Source organism: Alosa sapidissima, chromosome 4 (assembly GCF_018492685.1).
Source record: "Alosa sapidissima isolate fAloSap1 chromosome 4, fAloSap1.pri, whole genome shotgun sequence".
NCBI classification, from domain to species: Eukaryota; Metazoa; Chordata; class Actinopteri; order Clupeiformes; family Clupeidae; genus Alosa; species Alosa sapidissima.
In genome coordinates this window covers 22,539,520-22,557,513 of record NC_055960.1, presented here as the reverse complement: position 1 = coordinate 22,557,513, position 17,994 = coordinate 22,539,520, and the positions used below count along the sequence as shown (strand labels likewise).

Below are 17,994 nucleotides of genomic sequence, written 5' to 3'. Positions count from 1 at the left end.
ACTACTTCAGGGGGTTTGGCATGTATTTTACTCTTTAGGCTATTGCAGAACACCACAGGATTAAATTAGGTCTTTAGGGTGGGAACCTCAAACAGATACGGCCAAATGAGTTAACCATTATGTTTGTAATTTTTTCCACATCTGAGCTTTGTGGTGGTCATAGTTGAACTAAGGACAAGCATTCAGCCATAAAAAGATAAAGGTTCCTCTATAGAACCAGTGTTTATATACCCCTAAATTACACACACTCAAGTGAACATCATCTCCCTTGGAAACTTGATCATTTGATTGACAGTTCAATACAAAGTTTACTAAATGAAAACGGCAAGTTAAATCAACTTACTTGACCTATAAATCAGCATCTGTCAATAGCCTATTTGTCAAACATCCGTCAACTGATATCACTTCAGACAAATATGTTGCCTATCATTACTTAATTAAGTAGCACTGATGAGTTAGTAATGGATAATAGCTTCATCAGGCAATGCCTATCATAGAGAGAGTGCCATACAAGTGTTGGGGGTCCAGAGGGGAAATGTTTTGTGTGTTTCTGTGGTAACATTTTTAATTCTTATGATTAATATTGTCCATTAAAAGTTTGTATGTTTTAGTATTTACACACTCATGACATAGCATACATTGCACACATTCAGTCTGCTGTCAGGGAAAATGTCTGGGAGAGTATCTCTAGGCCTGTAGATGGCACACTGGGAGGGAGGGACGGGGATGGGGGACAGATAGATAGATAGATAGATAGATAGATAGATAGATAGATAGATAGATAGATACTTTATTGATCCCCAGGGGAAATTCAAGTACCATATAGCTGGCAGAGAAGAAGGAATTTTGAATGCCAGTGTGCAACACCTGAACCTTGCCTTGTCCGTTCTCTTTGTGTTTTAAGGTATCATTTTATTCTTAATGTTGCCATCTAAGGTTATTTTGTGGAAATTGCTGGTTAATGTGTTGAATGATCCTGATATGATTCTTATTAAATTGAAGTAAATGTTGATTCAAGCAAATGTTTGTTTGCCACCATTAACCATGTGGCCATGGCTTTTTAGTGAGGTTACAAACTAATTAATTGTTTGCTAAATGTTGTGTTTATTCTCACCACATGTATATTCTTATGAAAAATGTTAATGCGTTAAATGTGTGTGTTAATCGATTTGATGTTGAGTGTGTCTGAACATTGTTAAACATGTTTGAAGATTTAAGTATTTATGCTTAAAGTATTTTAACTAATAAATGGAATGCCAGTGTGCAACACCTGAACCTTGCCTTGTCCGTTCTCTTTGTGTTTTAAGATCAAGCAAGGGAACGTGGTTGTGCCGTGCCCCAAGCTCCCCTAGAGTTGGAGGCCGGTAATACAAGCATCAGAAAAAGCAGCTGGCTATGGCCAGTCTTGAAAGACTGTTATATTGCGACCTCCTACAACTCATAATATCTGACCCATCAGGTTGCCAACACTTTGATGAAAACAGGACTACAAACTATCAATCCTACAGTGTTAGAAAATCATGGCTTACATCGAGCATCAACAAACCTTTGACCTTTTACACTATCAGTGTACACACGCAGTGCACATCTGCAGGAAAAGCATAATGGAAAACCAATAAAGGCATGTTTGCTTTCTGTCATGTCTTGTTGTGCACTAAGGCAACCAATTGAGTACTATCTGTTGCACATAAAATAAAGTTTATAGACCCTTTCAACAATAAAAACAAAAACAATGCTTGAACGTTCTATTTGGGCCCCTATCTACTTCCTCTGCATTAAGATAACATATGGAATGTTAAAAAGGAAGTCTTGTGGGGCCAACTATGATGCTGATAATGGAACTCTCTTGAAAGGGTCCATATCCTCCACCAGTGTCAAAAAGATTAAAGGTCAAAATTGTTAAAGGGAAAGTGTCTCCAATTAGCCCTTGTTTTATGAGTCAAATTTCAAACCATCTATACCTCTGAACACAAATCATATATAGTAGTATATTAATTGAAGCTGCAAATTACTGTCACATGGAGAATATGCTTGACGTAAAACTCCAGATATGCGTCACACCTTTTTAGTATAATTTGTTATCAGATAACACATGATATGAGTTGCTGGGGTTCAACTAAAATCATTCATTAACCATGCTCCTCATCCATAAAGTCGAACTTGTTAGCAGTTTACTGAGTTCAAATGTCAATTGCATGGTACATAAGTGCTGTCAAACGTACTGTGCTTTGTAATAATATGACAGTTGTGTATGGGATTTGGTGATATCATTGCCTATTGGTCTTTTGCTGACCACCACAGGATTGATTTACTCTTTGGGAACCTCCAGACAGACACCACTGTGGTTATTTAAAATTAACTAATTGTCGAATTTGTAAATCTTCCACATCTGTGTTTTGTCCTCAGCGGACAGCTGAGTCCACCAGGCTCAGTTTTATAGGGGGCACAGGTGGGCCTGGCTCACGCCAATATTGTAATTGATTATATTGAACAGTTTTTTGTTGATGGGTGCCGCCTCTTTCCCTCTGTCCAAATCATATGGTCCAAAAATCTTATTGCAATCAAGTCAAATAGGCTAAATAAAATGAAGGGTGTGTGTAGTCTAACTCGCTTTTGTACTGTTCAAGCGGCAAACCCCAAGACAAATTATTTTTATGCCGCTAAAATACAACTCAATTTAATTGGCCACCACTGTGCTGGCCAGAAATATATGCCACTTACTTCAACATTTCTTTTTTTCAAAAGTAAACCTACTACAAAATCCCAAAGATGAACTAAATTACCCTCTGGCCCCTCAGGAAAATCCCGTTGGCGTACACAGCATCCAGTTAGATGGTGCTGAGGCTGCAGTCGAATGATGGGGCGCGGGGGTAACCTGACGTCACGACGTAGATATAGGCTAGCATGGGAGGAGATGAAGAGAGAGGGGGAAGGCTGAAGAATAATAGCTGAGAAATGACTGCACCAAAGATACCGCAAGGGGAAAAAGATGACTATTTCAAATTCAAAGCCATTGCTGTAAATAAAAAAAGCATGGTGTACCTATTTACCTTCAATGAACGCTGTAATAAATGAACAGAATCCCCGAAAAGGTAATATTTTTCATGTTTCCATTTGCACGCCTTGTCCAGTAAAAGAAAGCGAACAGATGGCTTGGGACGATGTGGGCTAGACTATATTGATCACACTTTGAGCAAACTGACAAGTCACTGATCTTTAACCTATAGCCTATATAATTAGCTACTCATTGAAATTCACTAAGCCATTTTCCGCTGCCATATTTACTGCTTTTTCTCAATTGTCTAGCCACATAACCTCAAGACAGCAACGAAAACAGTGTTTGAATGATCTATTTTTCCAAACATATTTAGACTATAAATCTCTACTAATACGATATGGTATAAATGAAACGTCGCAGTATCGTAATAAATAAGCCAGTGGAAAGGGGATGCAGCAGTCTTTCTCTTATACTCAGCTCCAGAGCACATGGACTATGCGCATCTCCTCCTCACGAACCTGCGCAGTGGTTGCAGTGTTTCGTGTACACGAGGTGAAATGTCATATCACTTATTACGGTTTGGCAATGGCGGTTCCCGATACCGCATGCGTCTTGGTATGTCTTGTGAAATCCATAATTTACTCTTAAAATTGGTTAGGTCTTGTGTAGGTATAGTAGCATGTTTATAAGCGGTATTTTCCAACTCGTGTCCTCTAAATGTCATGATGCTGCTCTGCTGTTAGCAAGGCACACGGCATGGAGTTTGTTTAGGGCACTAAGTCTCTCTATCTCTCCATTCCTCTTGAATTTCCTTTATTTGATAGTTGTGTGTGAGTTGTTTTTTGTTGCTTTGACTGCATTTATTTCTTTGTTGTTGTTGTAGAGTCCAGCAGGTAGAGAGTGATGTCATCTCCAGGCATGGGCACTCCGAGTGATCCCCTCCTGGCCAGCCCGGCTGGGAGCAGAGCTGGATTGATCCAGGACGCCTCCTGGAGGCCCTCTCTCCCCAAGACCTCCAGCTTCCCATCATCCACTACGCGCCACCTCAGCCACCGAGCCAACAACTTCCAGAGGCACCCCAAGAGGCGAAAACTCATCAGGCCCTCGCCGCCTCCACCCCCCAACACCCCCTGCCCACTGGATCAGCTGGACCTGACCGAACTCCCACCCCGCCGGACCTTCACAGAACTGCTGTTCAATGGCTGCATCCTGTTTGGCATTGAGTTCAGCTACGCCATGGAAACAGCCTATGTCACACCGGTGCTCCTTCAGATGGGCTTGCCAGATCAGTTCTACAGTTTGGTGTGGTTCATCAGTCCAATCCTTGGTACTGCACATTTGAGTCGTGTTAAGCCAGGGTTTGGCTGTCAATGTTGTGTGAATTGGTTAAGTGTTCATTGACTAATTCTCTTTTCCACCTAATGCATTGAGTGAGTTTATAAAGGGACACCAGGCAACGTTTTCGTGTTAATTAATCATCTTTGTAAGTCGGTATATGGTTAAATGACTCATTACAGGGCGAATGAAGACTCTCCCGCCCGCCCCTACTGCCTGTAGGAAGAATAGGCTATCCCGCTTGCAAGTTCAGTGTATCGTACCTGCCGACCTTCAGTCTCACAAAGTCTCAGACATTGCGAGAAGCAGGATCAGTTTACATCCTGCATCCACAGCACAAAGGCAGGCTAACGAAACGCTAGCGATTGTTGCAAACGTGTGTATAATGGCAGAGCCGGAAAAGAAGCAGCGAAAACCCTTGACGGAAGTTGCAAAGAAAAGGAAGAGAGCTTTAGACCGAGCGAGGGCTCGCACACGTATCGACACGTACAGACACTAGGGGGAGTTTCGTAGAGAAAAAGCATCAGGCTTGCCTGGTGTCCCTTTAAAAGCTCTTGGTCTCACCCTTTAACGTTCTTATGGTCCTCTTTAAGTGTCAGGGCTTACATTCACCTCAGATGCGGGTCACAAACGAACCCCATTCCTCTCCATCCTCTACTTTACAGGCTTCTTACTACAACCGATATTGGGAGCGTGGAGTGATCGCTGCACATCGCGTTTTGGTCGGAGAAGGCCATTTATCTTGGCCTTATCGCTGGGTAAGACCAACATTGCATCTTTATTTATTTCACTCTTCCCTCCACGATGGGGCACAGGGTAAAATGGCTGCCCTGAGGTCTTTCTTTCAACATATACTGTCTTATGCATTAATGTGCAGTTCCAGTCTTCCAACAACATCATGCATAAATATTAATGACACAGATGGCGATAACGACACTAGTAAGTGAAGAGAAACACACACACACACACACACACACACACATAATTTGACAAAGACTGTGTGTCAGAGAAGGAGAATGTCTTGTGTCTGGCTTAATTTACATCTGCCAATCTACCAAAACCAGATTAGTACATTATACAGTATTCATATGCAAGCTGCACTCTTCATACACTCAGAGTATTTAATATTTAATAGGTTTTGACTGTGCAGTCTTTGTCAAATGCTTAGAGAAGTATAGTCTCTGTGGAATATAGGATATTTTTATTTTTGTATTTCCATGGAATTATTAATGTTTGTCTGTTGTCTATTTTCAGACCTACAGAATGCATGTACTGTACTTAATTTCCTTTTTGATCGTTAGGTTTTTCCTCACGTTTTTTGACGTTGTTGCTGCTTTGTGATTTAATGTGGGTTGATTTGTTTCTTCTATGAGAACTATAGACTACATAGGCTTCAGCTTACATGATTGAATGCTACTTTTGATTCATGTAGTATGTCCAAAGTGAAGAATGTAATATAAAAGCGGAGTAAATCACTGTCTTTCATTTGTATTGTGTAGGTGCGCTAATGGGCTTAACACTGGTTCTGAATGGACGGGACATAGGAGCAGCAGTGGCAGACACAGCTGTCAATCACAAATGGGGCATCGTGTTGACAATATGTGGGGTGGTTCTGATGGACTTCAGCGCTGACTCAGCAGACAACCCAAGCCACGCCTACATGATGGATGTCTGTGGTCCAGATGATCAGGACAGAGGGCTCAACATCCATGCACTTCTTGCAGGTATGTGGTGAACCTCACACAACATCTAGGTTATTGCCGTTTTTCTCTGTAGCTTTGGTGCCTTTCTTGAATCATCATTAATGTTTGCACAACAGTTAGTGCAATTCTCAAAACAATTAGTGCAAACCGCACCACATACTGGATTACCTGCAAAAGCGTGTATCTTAGTCAAAATGCTTTGTGCAAGTCCTTAGCCATTGTTCATGAACAAGGTAGTCAAACTGCTGTGTCACATTGTCAATATGAGACTTTACTCTGTAAGTATTTTCTGTATATATGCTATGTTGTCGGGGTATTGATTGCAAGAGACTGGATATGTTTCAACAGTGTACAGACGTTGTTACAGTATAAAGAAAGCAACACCTTTTACAGGTGATTGTGCAAAGGAAAAATTACAAATTTACACTAAAACTTAGGAAACACCCCTTATGACAACTAGTTATGGCAACTAGTTTAACACTGAACGTATTGATAAGGAGTTGTAAAAGGAAATCTAGTAACACAATGTGAGACAAAAAAAAATTCTAATGCAAAATAATTTTAGACTGTTCTGACATTTGGTCTGCTCTGACAAGTCTGTACCCAGTGGTGTAGTCAACGTGATATGCAGGACTACACAGTATACCCACTTAAAAAGCATCACCATCTCAGTATACCCACCTAAAATAGACAAGGATAGGTATTAACATTTGGGGTTGATCACAGTATACCCACTAAAGCTAACTGCTACATCTCAGTACACCCACTATAGCTAGCTACACTACACCACTGTTAATGTCACTGCATGCAGGTGCTTGTTCTACTGTTTTACTGTTCTAATGTTATTCTGCCACACTTCTATTGTTTCCCAAGCTTCTGTTTCTTGCATGCCTTGTTCAGGACTAGGTGGTGGCTTTGGTTACATCGTAGGAGGCATAAACTGGGACCACACTGAGTTCGGCAGAGCCATGGGCGGCCAGCTCCGGGTCATATACATGTTCACCAGCGTCACCCTCGTGGCAGCCACGGCGATGACCCTGACCAGCATTCCGGAACGGCCACTACCTCAGTCTCAGTCGCGTTCCACAAGGAGTGCGCTGAAGAGCCCAAGCCTGCCCCTGCCCCCCTCCCCACCCGCCCCGCCAGGCACTGGCCTGAACGAGGAGGACGAGGAGGACGGCTTGTACAGCTACCAGGCGTCCAACCCGCAGCGGCGCTACACCGACCCGCTGGGCCACTCGTGCAGCGCCAGTGCGCGGCTCTGCGCCGGCCTCACCAGCCCCATCTCGCCACTCAGCCCGCTCACGCCCAAGTACGGCAGCTTCATCAGCCGCGACAACTCCCTGACCGGCATCAACGAGTTTGCCTCCTCACTGGGCACCTCGTACATCGACAGCGTGCTCATTGACTGTTACACGGGCCAGCAGACACCCCAGCTGCTGGAGCCAGAGGCCGTGGGGCCGCAGATGAACGCGGGGGACACCCCGCCTCCACTGCAGGTGCCCGGGCCTGCCAACGAGGTCCGGACTGGTGCGGGTCAGGAGTTGGGGGAAGGGACGGCCGAGCAGCCGCAGGGAGCCCATCAGACGGTAGAGGGCTCAAACCCCACGGAGGGGACGCAACCAAACGGTAGCGAGGCGTTGCTAGCAATTGAGGACGCGCAACCAAATGGGAGCGAGGGGGGACCCAAGCCTGGTGTGGGGTCGAAGAGGGGGAGTATCCTGAAGCGGCCTCAGAGTCTGGCTCTCACAGAAGACCCCCTGTTAACCCCCAGCACGATGGAGCACGGACGCAGGCGCACTGTCACCTTCAGCCAGCAGGTGGGGCTAGACTTACTGTAGTAGGAATTTGTAGGCATTATTGTAGGAGTATCTACACTGAGGTTGCACTAGGTGTCTTCATAGGTGTCATACTGGAGTCATGAGTAACACACATAAATATCATTAGGTGAGGTGTAAATAGCAGCTCTTCAGTGAGTCATAGGTTTTATATTATTTTACTAATAGAATTACTTAAAGTGCCTTTGAGCTATGGTGGGTAGAGCATGGGCTACTGTATCCGTGAGCATCGTTGGGTTTAACCAACAGACCTGCACAAGTGGTTATTTTGCTTCAATTGTGAGAGAAAACTGAGCGAGCAACCAGGGTTAAACATCAATACATTTTACAGAGCATCTCACCAAGCCATAGAAAATTACACTTCAGCTGTAATTTGATAAAGAAAATTATCTTGATAAAATGACTCTTAATCTTTGCTTACGTTGATCCTCCAGGTGGCAAATATCTTGTTAAATGGCGTGCGCTATGACAGCGACCTGAGTGACAGAATAGAATCTGCGGATAACCAGATGTCTATGAAGCTGCTCTGCATCGCCATCTACAGGATGCCCCCATCATTGCGCAGCCTTTGCACCAACCATTTTTTGGGTGAGGAGGAAGAACTCAACATGTCCTTGTGTTATTTCATGGTCACATCCAAATTAGGACACGCCTATTTTTGTCCTTAAAAGTATTTACCCATTGGCCACAATGCCTTACTGTACTGCAGAATCGCTGAGAGTGGCCATGTATGTGCGTCAGGCCAAATTAGCTTGATTTGCTCTTTCTCTCTCTCTCTCTCTCTCTCTCTCTCTCTCTCTCTCTCTCTCTCTCTCTCTCTCTCTCTCTTCTCTCTCTCTGTCTCTCTCTGTCTCTCTGTCTCTCTCTTTCTCTCAGGCTGGCTGTCCTTTGAGGGCATGCTGCTCTTTTACACTGACTTCATGGGGGAGGTCGTGTTTGGGGGGGACCCCAAAGCGCCCCACGACTCGGAGGCCTACCAGCGCTACAACGCTGGGGTCAGCATGGGCTGCTGGGGCATGTGCATCTATGCATTCAGTGCTGCCTTCTACTCAGGTCAGCCCAGTTCACCGTTAACATTACACCCACGCCGCTTTGTTGGAGCGCTGAATCTAGTTAGAATGCAGAAGCTTTTTAAACATTAATGGTGAAGATGCTGATGTGTTAAGAGCCCTTTTTAATTTATTTATTGTCCGTGTAACCCTTATAATTGAAGGTGTAAGTCTGTTGGAGTGGACTTTTTGTCAATTTTATGCTAATGACCAGGTTTAGGATTTGGCTTAGTATTTATGTGGAATTATCTCCACCTTTTGAATAACAATCAGTTGTCTTGGATACACACATTGTGAGGGAAGAGAGTCCTCCCACACTCCAGAGAAAGAAAACTCGGAGCCGTAGTTCTTCACGTGACCTTGCACGATCCTCTCAGTCAGCACACCGCTTGTCATTGGTGTGTTGTTTCGTCTGTGAACTCTCGCCAAAAGCATCAGCTAAAATGAATCCATCTGAGCTGGACAGTGACAGACTGTCCCTCATTCCCATGGCGTAATTAACACCATCCTATTTGAGCTATTTTTTTCTCGGATATCTCCCCATCGTGCTTGGTCATCAGCCTCAGTTTTGCAGACAGATAAGAGATCACAAGAGATGCTCAAGAGATCAGTTCTCATTCATGTTGTGTATTTGGTGTCAAATGTATAAGCTACTTTTGCATTTATCTTGTGTTATTGCAAGACAAATTATTTTTATTTGTCTTGCAGTCTTGGTCTATGACTGTACTTGACCAACTTGTGTGAATGTGTATAGCACCTCTGCTAAGGTAAACCCTCGCTTTCCCTGACCCACAGCCATTCTGGAGAAGCTGGAGGAGCGGTTCTCACTCCGCTCGCTCTACTTCTTCGCCTATCTGGCCTTTGGCCTGGGCACAGGTCTGGCCACCCTCTCCACCAACCTGTACGTGGTGCTGTCTCTCTGCGTCACCTATGGCGTGCTCTTCTCCTCTCTCTGCACGCTGCCTTACTCACTGCTCTGTGAGTACTACCAGAGCCCACAGGTGAGACCACCAACACACTCAATGAGTACTGATAGGTCACTCAGGTACATGATACTGATACTGATACATATATGATTCAAATATCAAAGTAATACACTGATTACTGATGACTGATGTATGCTCCTCATAGATATATCTGATTGACTGTACAATTATAGTAGATTTTCTGTTGATACAACACACAAGCATTCATTGAAGCACGGTCACATTTGGTGTTTCCTATTTGAGTCTATGCCTTTACTTAAAGAATCAGAGAATCTGATTGGTTTATGATGTGTCAGAAACACCAGTCATAGGCCTTGATTGTCTCATAACAGCAAGCCTACTCAGTAAGGCAAATATTAGATATACCTTGTCCACTTCAGGGCAGGAAACTAGGCAGGAAACTGGCTCTGGCAGCATCTTGATAGGTGAATTTGTTCAACAACCCGTCAGCGCATTTAGGCTATGCATGTAGGTTCCCTCTAAACTTTAAAGTATGTGTGTTACTTGCTGATACTGATATCCTGCAAAAAATGCACCTAAGTCATGTTCTGTCTCTTGGTTCTTGCCCCCTCTCTGTAGTTCTGTGGTTCCTCAGAGGATGGGACCAGGCGGGGGATGGGTGTGGACATCTCCCTCCTCAGCTGCCAGTACTTCCTGGCACAGCTCCTGGTCTCCGTGGCGATGGGCCCTCTGACCTCGCTGGTGGGCGGGGCCCAGGGCGTGATGTACTTTTCCAGCCTGATGTCGTTCGTGGGCTGCCTGTACTCCTCACTGTGTGTGGTGTACCATCTGCCTCCACCAGAGGGTGAGCCCCCCCCAAACGAGGCCCAGCCACTACTGGTGCACATTTAAAAGACCCCCCCCCCCCCATCCCTTCATCCTCCCCTCTCCCTCCAATGTTGTCTTACTCCCTCCCCCTTAACCAACCCCCACCCCAACCCCCAGCTGAAACAAATGATGCTGCACACACACACAAACATGTATTCATCACATTTTCTCATCTCTCCCCCTCCTGTGCCATATCAACTCTCACCATCACCCCTCCATGTTCTTCAATGGAAAAAATATGGTCTTCTCAATTGCTTTATAACACATACTTTACATACTTTGTTGCCCTACACATTCTGATATCATATATACTGTCCGTGTCTGGCCAGCTGCAGACAGGACATAGGGCTTAGAGTAACCTGGCAAAGAGAGTATGCTCTATTGTTTCCATACATTTGCATCGGTGCATTTACAAAAGATTTTTGCAAATACATTTGCTATGCTAATGCCTCTGATTGTGCGTGTAGCGTTGTGGATGAATCTGTTTGTATGCTTGTCTTTGTACCATCTGATGAGGCATGCTTCTCTTCAACATTTGAACTCGCTTGTGAGAATGTTGATGTTTTGATACATTATGATCCCCTCATCAAACACACACACTGGGGCCAAAGTATTTATCAATTTCCCCAATGGATCGGGTGTTGCATTAAAATGATCAATGACAATATCAACATCATGTTACCATAGTTTATAAACCTGAAAAGAAATCAACCTCCCAAAGCAAAAACAATGTGAGTGATCATGTCAGTAGTGAGTACTCCTTTTATGTCACAAGAGAGCGTTCTTTTCTGTTAAGAATTTGGGTAACACTTTTCTTGGATAGTCCGGCCACAGAGACTTAATAGATAATCTGATTCAAGTTCAGTATGTAGAATTGTTGTTGAACAATTACTGAGCATGACAACCAAATCCAACCCTTTACCTTAAAGCAACACCATAGATTGTTTTGTACCTTAAAATAATGTTTCCAAAACCGTTTCAGTGGTTCATCAACTCGTTACAGGGTGAACAGCACTTCATTCGCTTCTCGGCCCTCTATCGGCTATAACCGCTTCCAACCTGTAGGGGGACTGTAGAGAAAAAATGCTTTGGTGTTGCTTTAATTTTAACCATAGATTAACCATAGATTAACCACAGATTAACCATAGATTAACCACAGATTGCCAACTGATAGTTTGTTGATAATCTGAGCATCTGTTGATAGTCTGTGCGGGCAGATTATCCAAGTAAAGTGTGACCAGAATTTGCCACTGTTACACAGTCTTGTAACACCAACTAGAAACACACAAATGCACAAATACTTTGCAAATTTTTTTAAATTACTATAAGCAATGCTGAAACATTGGCAAGTCTGTATGCCCCTAAAGCAATCAGGATGGGCTGCCTACTTAAGGGAGTTTCCTTTTTTATATACTTAGTTGTGTGCTGAGTGTGTTTCACTAATTCACAGATTGGGATAAATGCGGAGACCAAATTTCCCTCACGGGATCAAAAGAGTATATATACTTATACTTAATATGCAGCCTTGGACATCCTTGGTGTTTTGCTTCTTAAATGTAGAATGGCTTTTCTTTACTAGGTTTCTATATCATAATGTATCATTCTGCAAACATGCATTGGAATCATCAAAGGTCACGCTAGGTGTAAAGCCAACCAGATTTATTAACTTGGTTATTGATAGAAAATTGCATATTGATATCTGTACACCAAAAACATGGAATAAGGTCCTTTACTTGTTAGCATTGACAACCACATAAACACTGTGCAATGGAGAAGGGAAAATTCTTAAATAAATTGACACTTCCTTCACTGCAATTAAATACATCATGCATTAGCGAAGCACTCAAAGTATTTAATTGGTTGTTTTGTTATTTCTTCCAAAATTGTGTGGTCTCAGTGTTGCTCTCCATCATGTCACCATTTGCAACCATCTCCAGCACGTGGCGTTTTATGCAGTCACTGACATGAACCATGGAGTTATCACTCCCTCACTCGTCCCAGCCCACTGTAGTGGAGTGCACTCTCCACCCTTGGTCACCCAGGTTCTGTCATGATTGTTGTAGTGACAGCCATTCTTGTCGTCATCAGGCAGAGTTGAAGTTGAGACTGGGGTGTGAATCAGCAGTCAATATGGAACCGACCAAAGCCCAAGGAGGAGCTAAAAGGCAAAAGAAATATATATATATATATATATAAACTCACAACAAATGAACGAACTGTTGGCTCAAGAAAAATCAGGAAGCTGCGCATGATAACGTCTGAGCATTGAGTCAGTGCACATGAAATGTTATTGGAGGGATTTTGAGTGCTAGCAGAGATTTTTTCTCTCTTATACGCACTATGAAGAGGTGTCCTGAATTTTCACTTCACACGCTGCAAAGCATAAAACTCTTCTTGCCATGTCTTGGAGTCATCAGATAGCCAGCCTATGAACAAATAAGTACATAAAAAAATCCAGCAATGTGCTAATAGACTTTATTTAAAACAAGGGAACAATGTACCACTTTTGGCTTTTGGACCAGTGGATAACTGACAAGCTTGGTGATGTTTGTTGATGCTGCATTTTTTTCTTGCAAAATCCAATTGTTAAAGCCATCTTCAGCATTCCTTCTTACGTCAGCAATGGTACATTGGATTGTTAGCACTCCTGGAACCATTTGCCATTGAAGCCTAGATGCGCAACGGATGTTTTCAAGAGTGCCTGCTGTCTAGCAAGTGTTACAAATATTAAGGTCAACCTTTTTTTGACCTATAGGGCAAGCACACCATAACATCATATCTCAACAGCCACTGCATACTAAGACTGTCATATGACAAAGGCTTAATCAGGGTTGATTTATATTGCGAGGTATTGGTAAAGGAAAAACCTGTATTAGATCAAGACTTACGTTTTAAAGATTATCATAATAATTGTACTTTTTTTTTTTTTTTTTACTGTTCCACTAGCAGAATAATTCAGGTTTGGTGATGGGAATGTATTATCTGTCTCTTTACAATATGATTTACCATAAAAGGAGTGTGCAAAAATCATGGATTAACTTTCTTACACTGAATGTAATCCAAACAGGATTGATTTGAAATTGCTGTTTTATTCCACTGCAGATTGCCACTAGGTGGAGACAAAGAATCATTTAAAATGAGAAAGTTGATTGGCAGTGTTTAAAAAAAGCCATGAAAAGGACTAAGCTGTTTTTAATTATTTCTACTTGCCCATAAAGAGGTGCCATAGCCAATGACTATATTATAGAAATTAGTAATCATTTCGAGCTCATTATCATTAAGCCATCATTCAAAATCTATAAATCACTCTATACAAAAGCACTTTCTCTTCCTTTGAGTGCTAACAAAATCGTCCAGTGCAATCTTTACATATGGCTGTTTCAAATAATTAAGACAGCATGCTCTTACCAGATGCATTCTGAAACATTCTACAGCATGTACAAGTTTAATCTGCTCCTAAGTAGCATTTAAGCATATTGTTTTAAAAAGAAATCAACAGGTCAAATTCTGCTATATGAAATGTAAGTACTGTGTAATGTGTCAACATGCAATAATAAAACACCCCACACCAAATTAAAAAGACTGATTTATTTATAATCCAGAACCAGAATATACAAAGCAGTGGTTGAAGCAACCAAAACACAATCCATATAACTGTTTGAAAATAGACTGACAGCACCAGACCTGACGTGTTCGCTTTAAGACAACTGTAGACTTACTTCTCCTGAACTCTCAGTTAATAAATGCAGTAGGAAAGTAACCCGAGACAAAACTGTACACATTGGATTTCAAAGGCAGAATCTTACCAAAACGGAGAACAAAAACGACCAAAACATTAAGGTTTAAGAGGGGCTGATACGCACAATACATGCCATCCCCCCCAAGGGGGAGGCTAGCAGTCATTTTCATTTTTTGATTGGGCTCCATGAGACCCCTTCATTGGTAAGTGCCATCTGCTGTACACACAGATCAGCCAAGCGAGGGATTAGCAGCACAAACAAAAGGGATTTAAGAAGCATGTATTAGCCCCCTGCTTAAAACTTATCTTTGGTCTTCAGTGAATCAGAGAGGTCACTCATGAAAATGTTAGAACCTTGTGAGAGAGGGTGCAGATGCTTGTCTGAATCAGAATCAGCTGGTTGGAACATGACGTAGAAATTGTGCTTTGAACTAATACGTACAAAATACTTTTTCTTTTTTTCTTTGTTAAAGAGAGATCTACAAATGTGACTCTGAACCAATAAATAACATTTCATTAAAAAAAAGAAAGGGAAAGTGGGCCATGATGTTATGGGACTCCAGTGCAATAGAATATATTCCGGGTCAAAAAGAAAATGGGTAAAATATACATAAAAGCACAAACTCTACTAGGTCAAGTTGACCACGCAGCTATGGAACAGAGCTGCAGTGTTGTGTTTAGGCTTTCACTTCAGCTTCTGTGGATTCCTCCTTTTCTTCTGTTTTTTGTTTCTTTGTTTCAACCTTCTCCTGAAAGAGAAAGAGGTTCAACAATTAGAGGGTATTCCTGCAAGATTTCAATCATGTGCAAAATGTTGGTACATTTAGATTATACAAAATATGCAAATACATACCTCTTCCTCAGCAGGACGTTTCACTGCTTGTCCATCAACCTCCTCATCTGCACCGTTCTTCTTCTCCTCCCCCTCTGCTTCTGCAGCTTGAGTTTTGAAACAATGATAATGAGTATGAGTGACTTCTACACTTCAAACATATTCACACATGCGTAGCATCTTCAGCCATCAGCTTTCCCCCTCTTTTTTCTAACGATAACCTTACCTTTCTTGTCTCCTTCTTCATGCTCTTTCTTGTCTCCTTCTCCTTCTTCATGCTCTTCCTCATGTGAGGCACCATTTGTCTAATAAGGGAGAAAAAACAGTTTAACACATTTCAATTTTAAATTCTAGATGTATTTTCCTTGAGGGAGGGTGTGTTCTACAGTTTACATCTGTGTCTCTGTCAATCAACAAAGAACTCTACTGAGGGGGAGGGGAAAATTCAACACCGGCACATCAACTACGGAAACAAAAGCTACAAGGGCCTACTGGGAGCCTGCCCCCCACATTACTCACTGTTCCATTGCCATTGGCAGGTGCATCGCCACTGCCGTTCTCTTTCTCCACCTCAACTTCTTCCGTCACCTCTTTTTTTTCCTTTAGGTCCTATGGAAATACATGATTGGTTGAAATGTTAAGGAACTAACAACTTTCGTGTAACTTGATAAGTGTATAAATTCGTCCTTGCCATAAAACACAAATAACGTTACCATTTATTGTGAGGTAACCGCTAAAAAATGGTTTGTTTATAATTCTTGTCCAAAGCGACTTACAATGATATAAATACACATTAACAGTTCATCATCTAGCCTACATAAAAATACCAATAGTAACAGTTTATATATAATTTAACAGAATACAACCTATAGTGCAGATAATAACACAATGTAAACCTATACAAAGGGAATGTATCTCATCTATAAGTCATTTGATGCTAACGTTAACTAAGTTAGCTAACGTTAACAAGTCTAACGTTTGCTTAAAATGACAGTCACTTAAAATACTGGTTGAATAAACCGTTACATAGCTTAAGTTACATTAGTTAATAATTACACTTTATTTAACCGGCACATGTCGCTGACATTTGTCAACTATCCGTCGATTAAGTTGACGTTAGACAATAAATGAAATCCAGTCATAATATGAAAGCGTAAAACCTTAGTCAAATGTAGAGTAACGTTAGGCCTACTTATGCTTAAAGTCATTATTAAAGTTTCAGTTAGCTATCAACATAAATCAGTCAAAAAGAGTTGCTTTTAACTTTTCCGCTGAGCGTTTACCTCCCCCATCACTGACGACGCACGCTCCTACTCAAGACAAAAGAAAGGCAGCTCGAGGACCATTTCTCAGCGCGCGCACAGGGAGCTCTGCTGATGCGAAGCGCTTCCCGCCTATTCATCGACGGCTAGCTTCTACCCTGTCTATCATTTTTCTGAGGTCTTAACGTTAACCGTGAGGTTATCCCGGAAAAGTGCACTGTACGATCAGACATAATTACAGCGAAAATCAATGAGTCAAGAGTTTAAATATAACTTGACACGTTAATGAAAGCCAAATCAGTTTACAGGTCTACTGTGTGATGGAAACTGAACGCTAAAAGTAGATTCCTCACTGAAGAGAAATTATCACCAGCACAGCATTGCCCGCGCCGGGTTGTCGTTGCGTTAATAGAAGTTTACGGTTAACCTTAGCAGCTAATTCAGTTGACGTTAACACTGTAAATGTAACTGGCAAGATAATCCCCTGTCAGTAAATTCAATGTCTGTTTAGGTGAAATATGGGCAACATCACTTTAATTTAATAGCAACTTATGTTAGCTCGACTTCACGGTAGCTACTAACGTTAACGTAATGTTATCGTTATGGGGAAATTCCTTAAACTTTCAGTTAACGTCAGTTAATGTTAATTTAACCTAACGTTAATGTTATAACGTTAATTAAAATCCATAAATCCAACCAACACCACCTCTCTCTTTTCCTAAAAATTAGCTTATTCTGAACTTTATCTTTGATGCTGCAACGTTTACGTCTTTGTGTTAACGTTGACTGTTAGCTTTAACTTTTAACGTCACCTGAGAAAGTTAACATAAGTTAATTGTTAACGTTAATGGGTAAATAAATCTAATTTTCGTAAACTTACCTTAGCGGTTATCTCTGTGGTGGTAGTTGTATCTACTGCAGTATCAGCCATAGTTAATGTTATTGTGTTTATAAATGAGAATATCCTTGAGATGATATCGTTTGAGGATGAGGCGATGCGTCTTACAACTGAGGTGAAATGAATCGAACGCTGAACTCAACTTCAGAAGTGAATGCGAGATTGTAACTAAGTTAACACCGGATTGGACAACGCAAAGTTCTAAGGACTTCAAGCTTCCTGTCATTGGAGAAATCACTGTCAATGTGTGTAAGGCCCGCCTTCTAGCTCCTCCTACCAACAGTGATGCTTGATAACGAGAACATTAAAGGATTGCGGATAAAGTATGTGTTAGCAGTGTAGCCTAATTACTGAGTGTAATGTCAGGTTAATAGATTTGATCACCTAAATAACAGCTAGGAAAATACATTTTATCTGATCATGATTTGCACTGCACTATATTCTTTAAAATGTTAACCACTTCAATGATCATTTGAACACCAACTCACCACTGGCAGAATCACCTCTCCATCGCTGGATTGACTCT

The 17,994-nt window shown here is 41.9% G+C and overlaps 2 protein-coding genes across 3 annotated transcripts; one reads left to right on the top strand and one right to left on the bottom strand.

The window, feature by feature from the left end:
- Positions 1 to 2,921: 2,921 nt before the first annotated feature.
- On the top strand, positions 2,922 to 14,561 carry slc45a1 (solute carrier family 45 member 1). Of its 2 annotated transcripts, XM_042090095.1 has the most exons (10): positions 2,922 to 3,092; positions 3,882 to 4,325; positions 4,999 to 5,091; positions 5,833 to 6,057; positions 6,937 to 7,856; positions 8,309 to 8,462; positions 8,751 to 8,927; positions 9,719 to 9,924; positions 10,489 to 10,714; positions 12,826 to 14,561. In XM_042090095.1, exons 2-10 carry the CDS (start codon positions 3,902 to 3,904, stop codon positions 12,852 to 12,854), a joined length of 2,454 nt encoding a protein of 817 aa, XP_041946029.1. In that variant the 5' UTR covers positions 2,922 to 3,092; positions 3,882 to 3,901; the 3' UTR covers positions 12,855 to 14,561. The 2 variants fall into 2 exon arrangements, with proteins under 2 accessions (XP_041946029.1, XP_041946028.1); XM_042090094.1 differs by lacking the exon at positions 12,826 to 14,561 and having other exon boundaries at positions 10,489 to 10,781.
- On the bottom strand, positions 14,311 to 17,608 carry si:ch211-222l21.1 (prothymosin alpha). Its single transcript, XM_042090096.1, has 5 exons — positions 17,451 to 17,608; positions 15,828 to 15,917; positions 15,535 to 15,613; positions 15,330 to 15,415; positions 14,311 to 15,225 (listed from the first exon to the last, which is right to left on the bottom strand). The coding sequence occupies exons 1-5, from the start codon at positions 17,499 to 17,501 to the stop codon at positions 15,154 to 15,156; spliced, it is 378 nt and encodes a 125-aa protein (XP_041946030.1). The 5' UTR covers positions 17,502 to 17,608; the 3' UTR covers positions 14,311 to 15,153.
- Between the last annotated feature and the right edge of the window lie 386 nt (positions 17,609 to 17,994).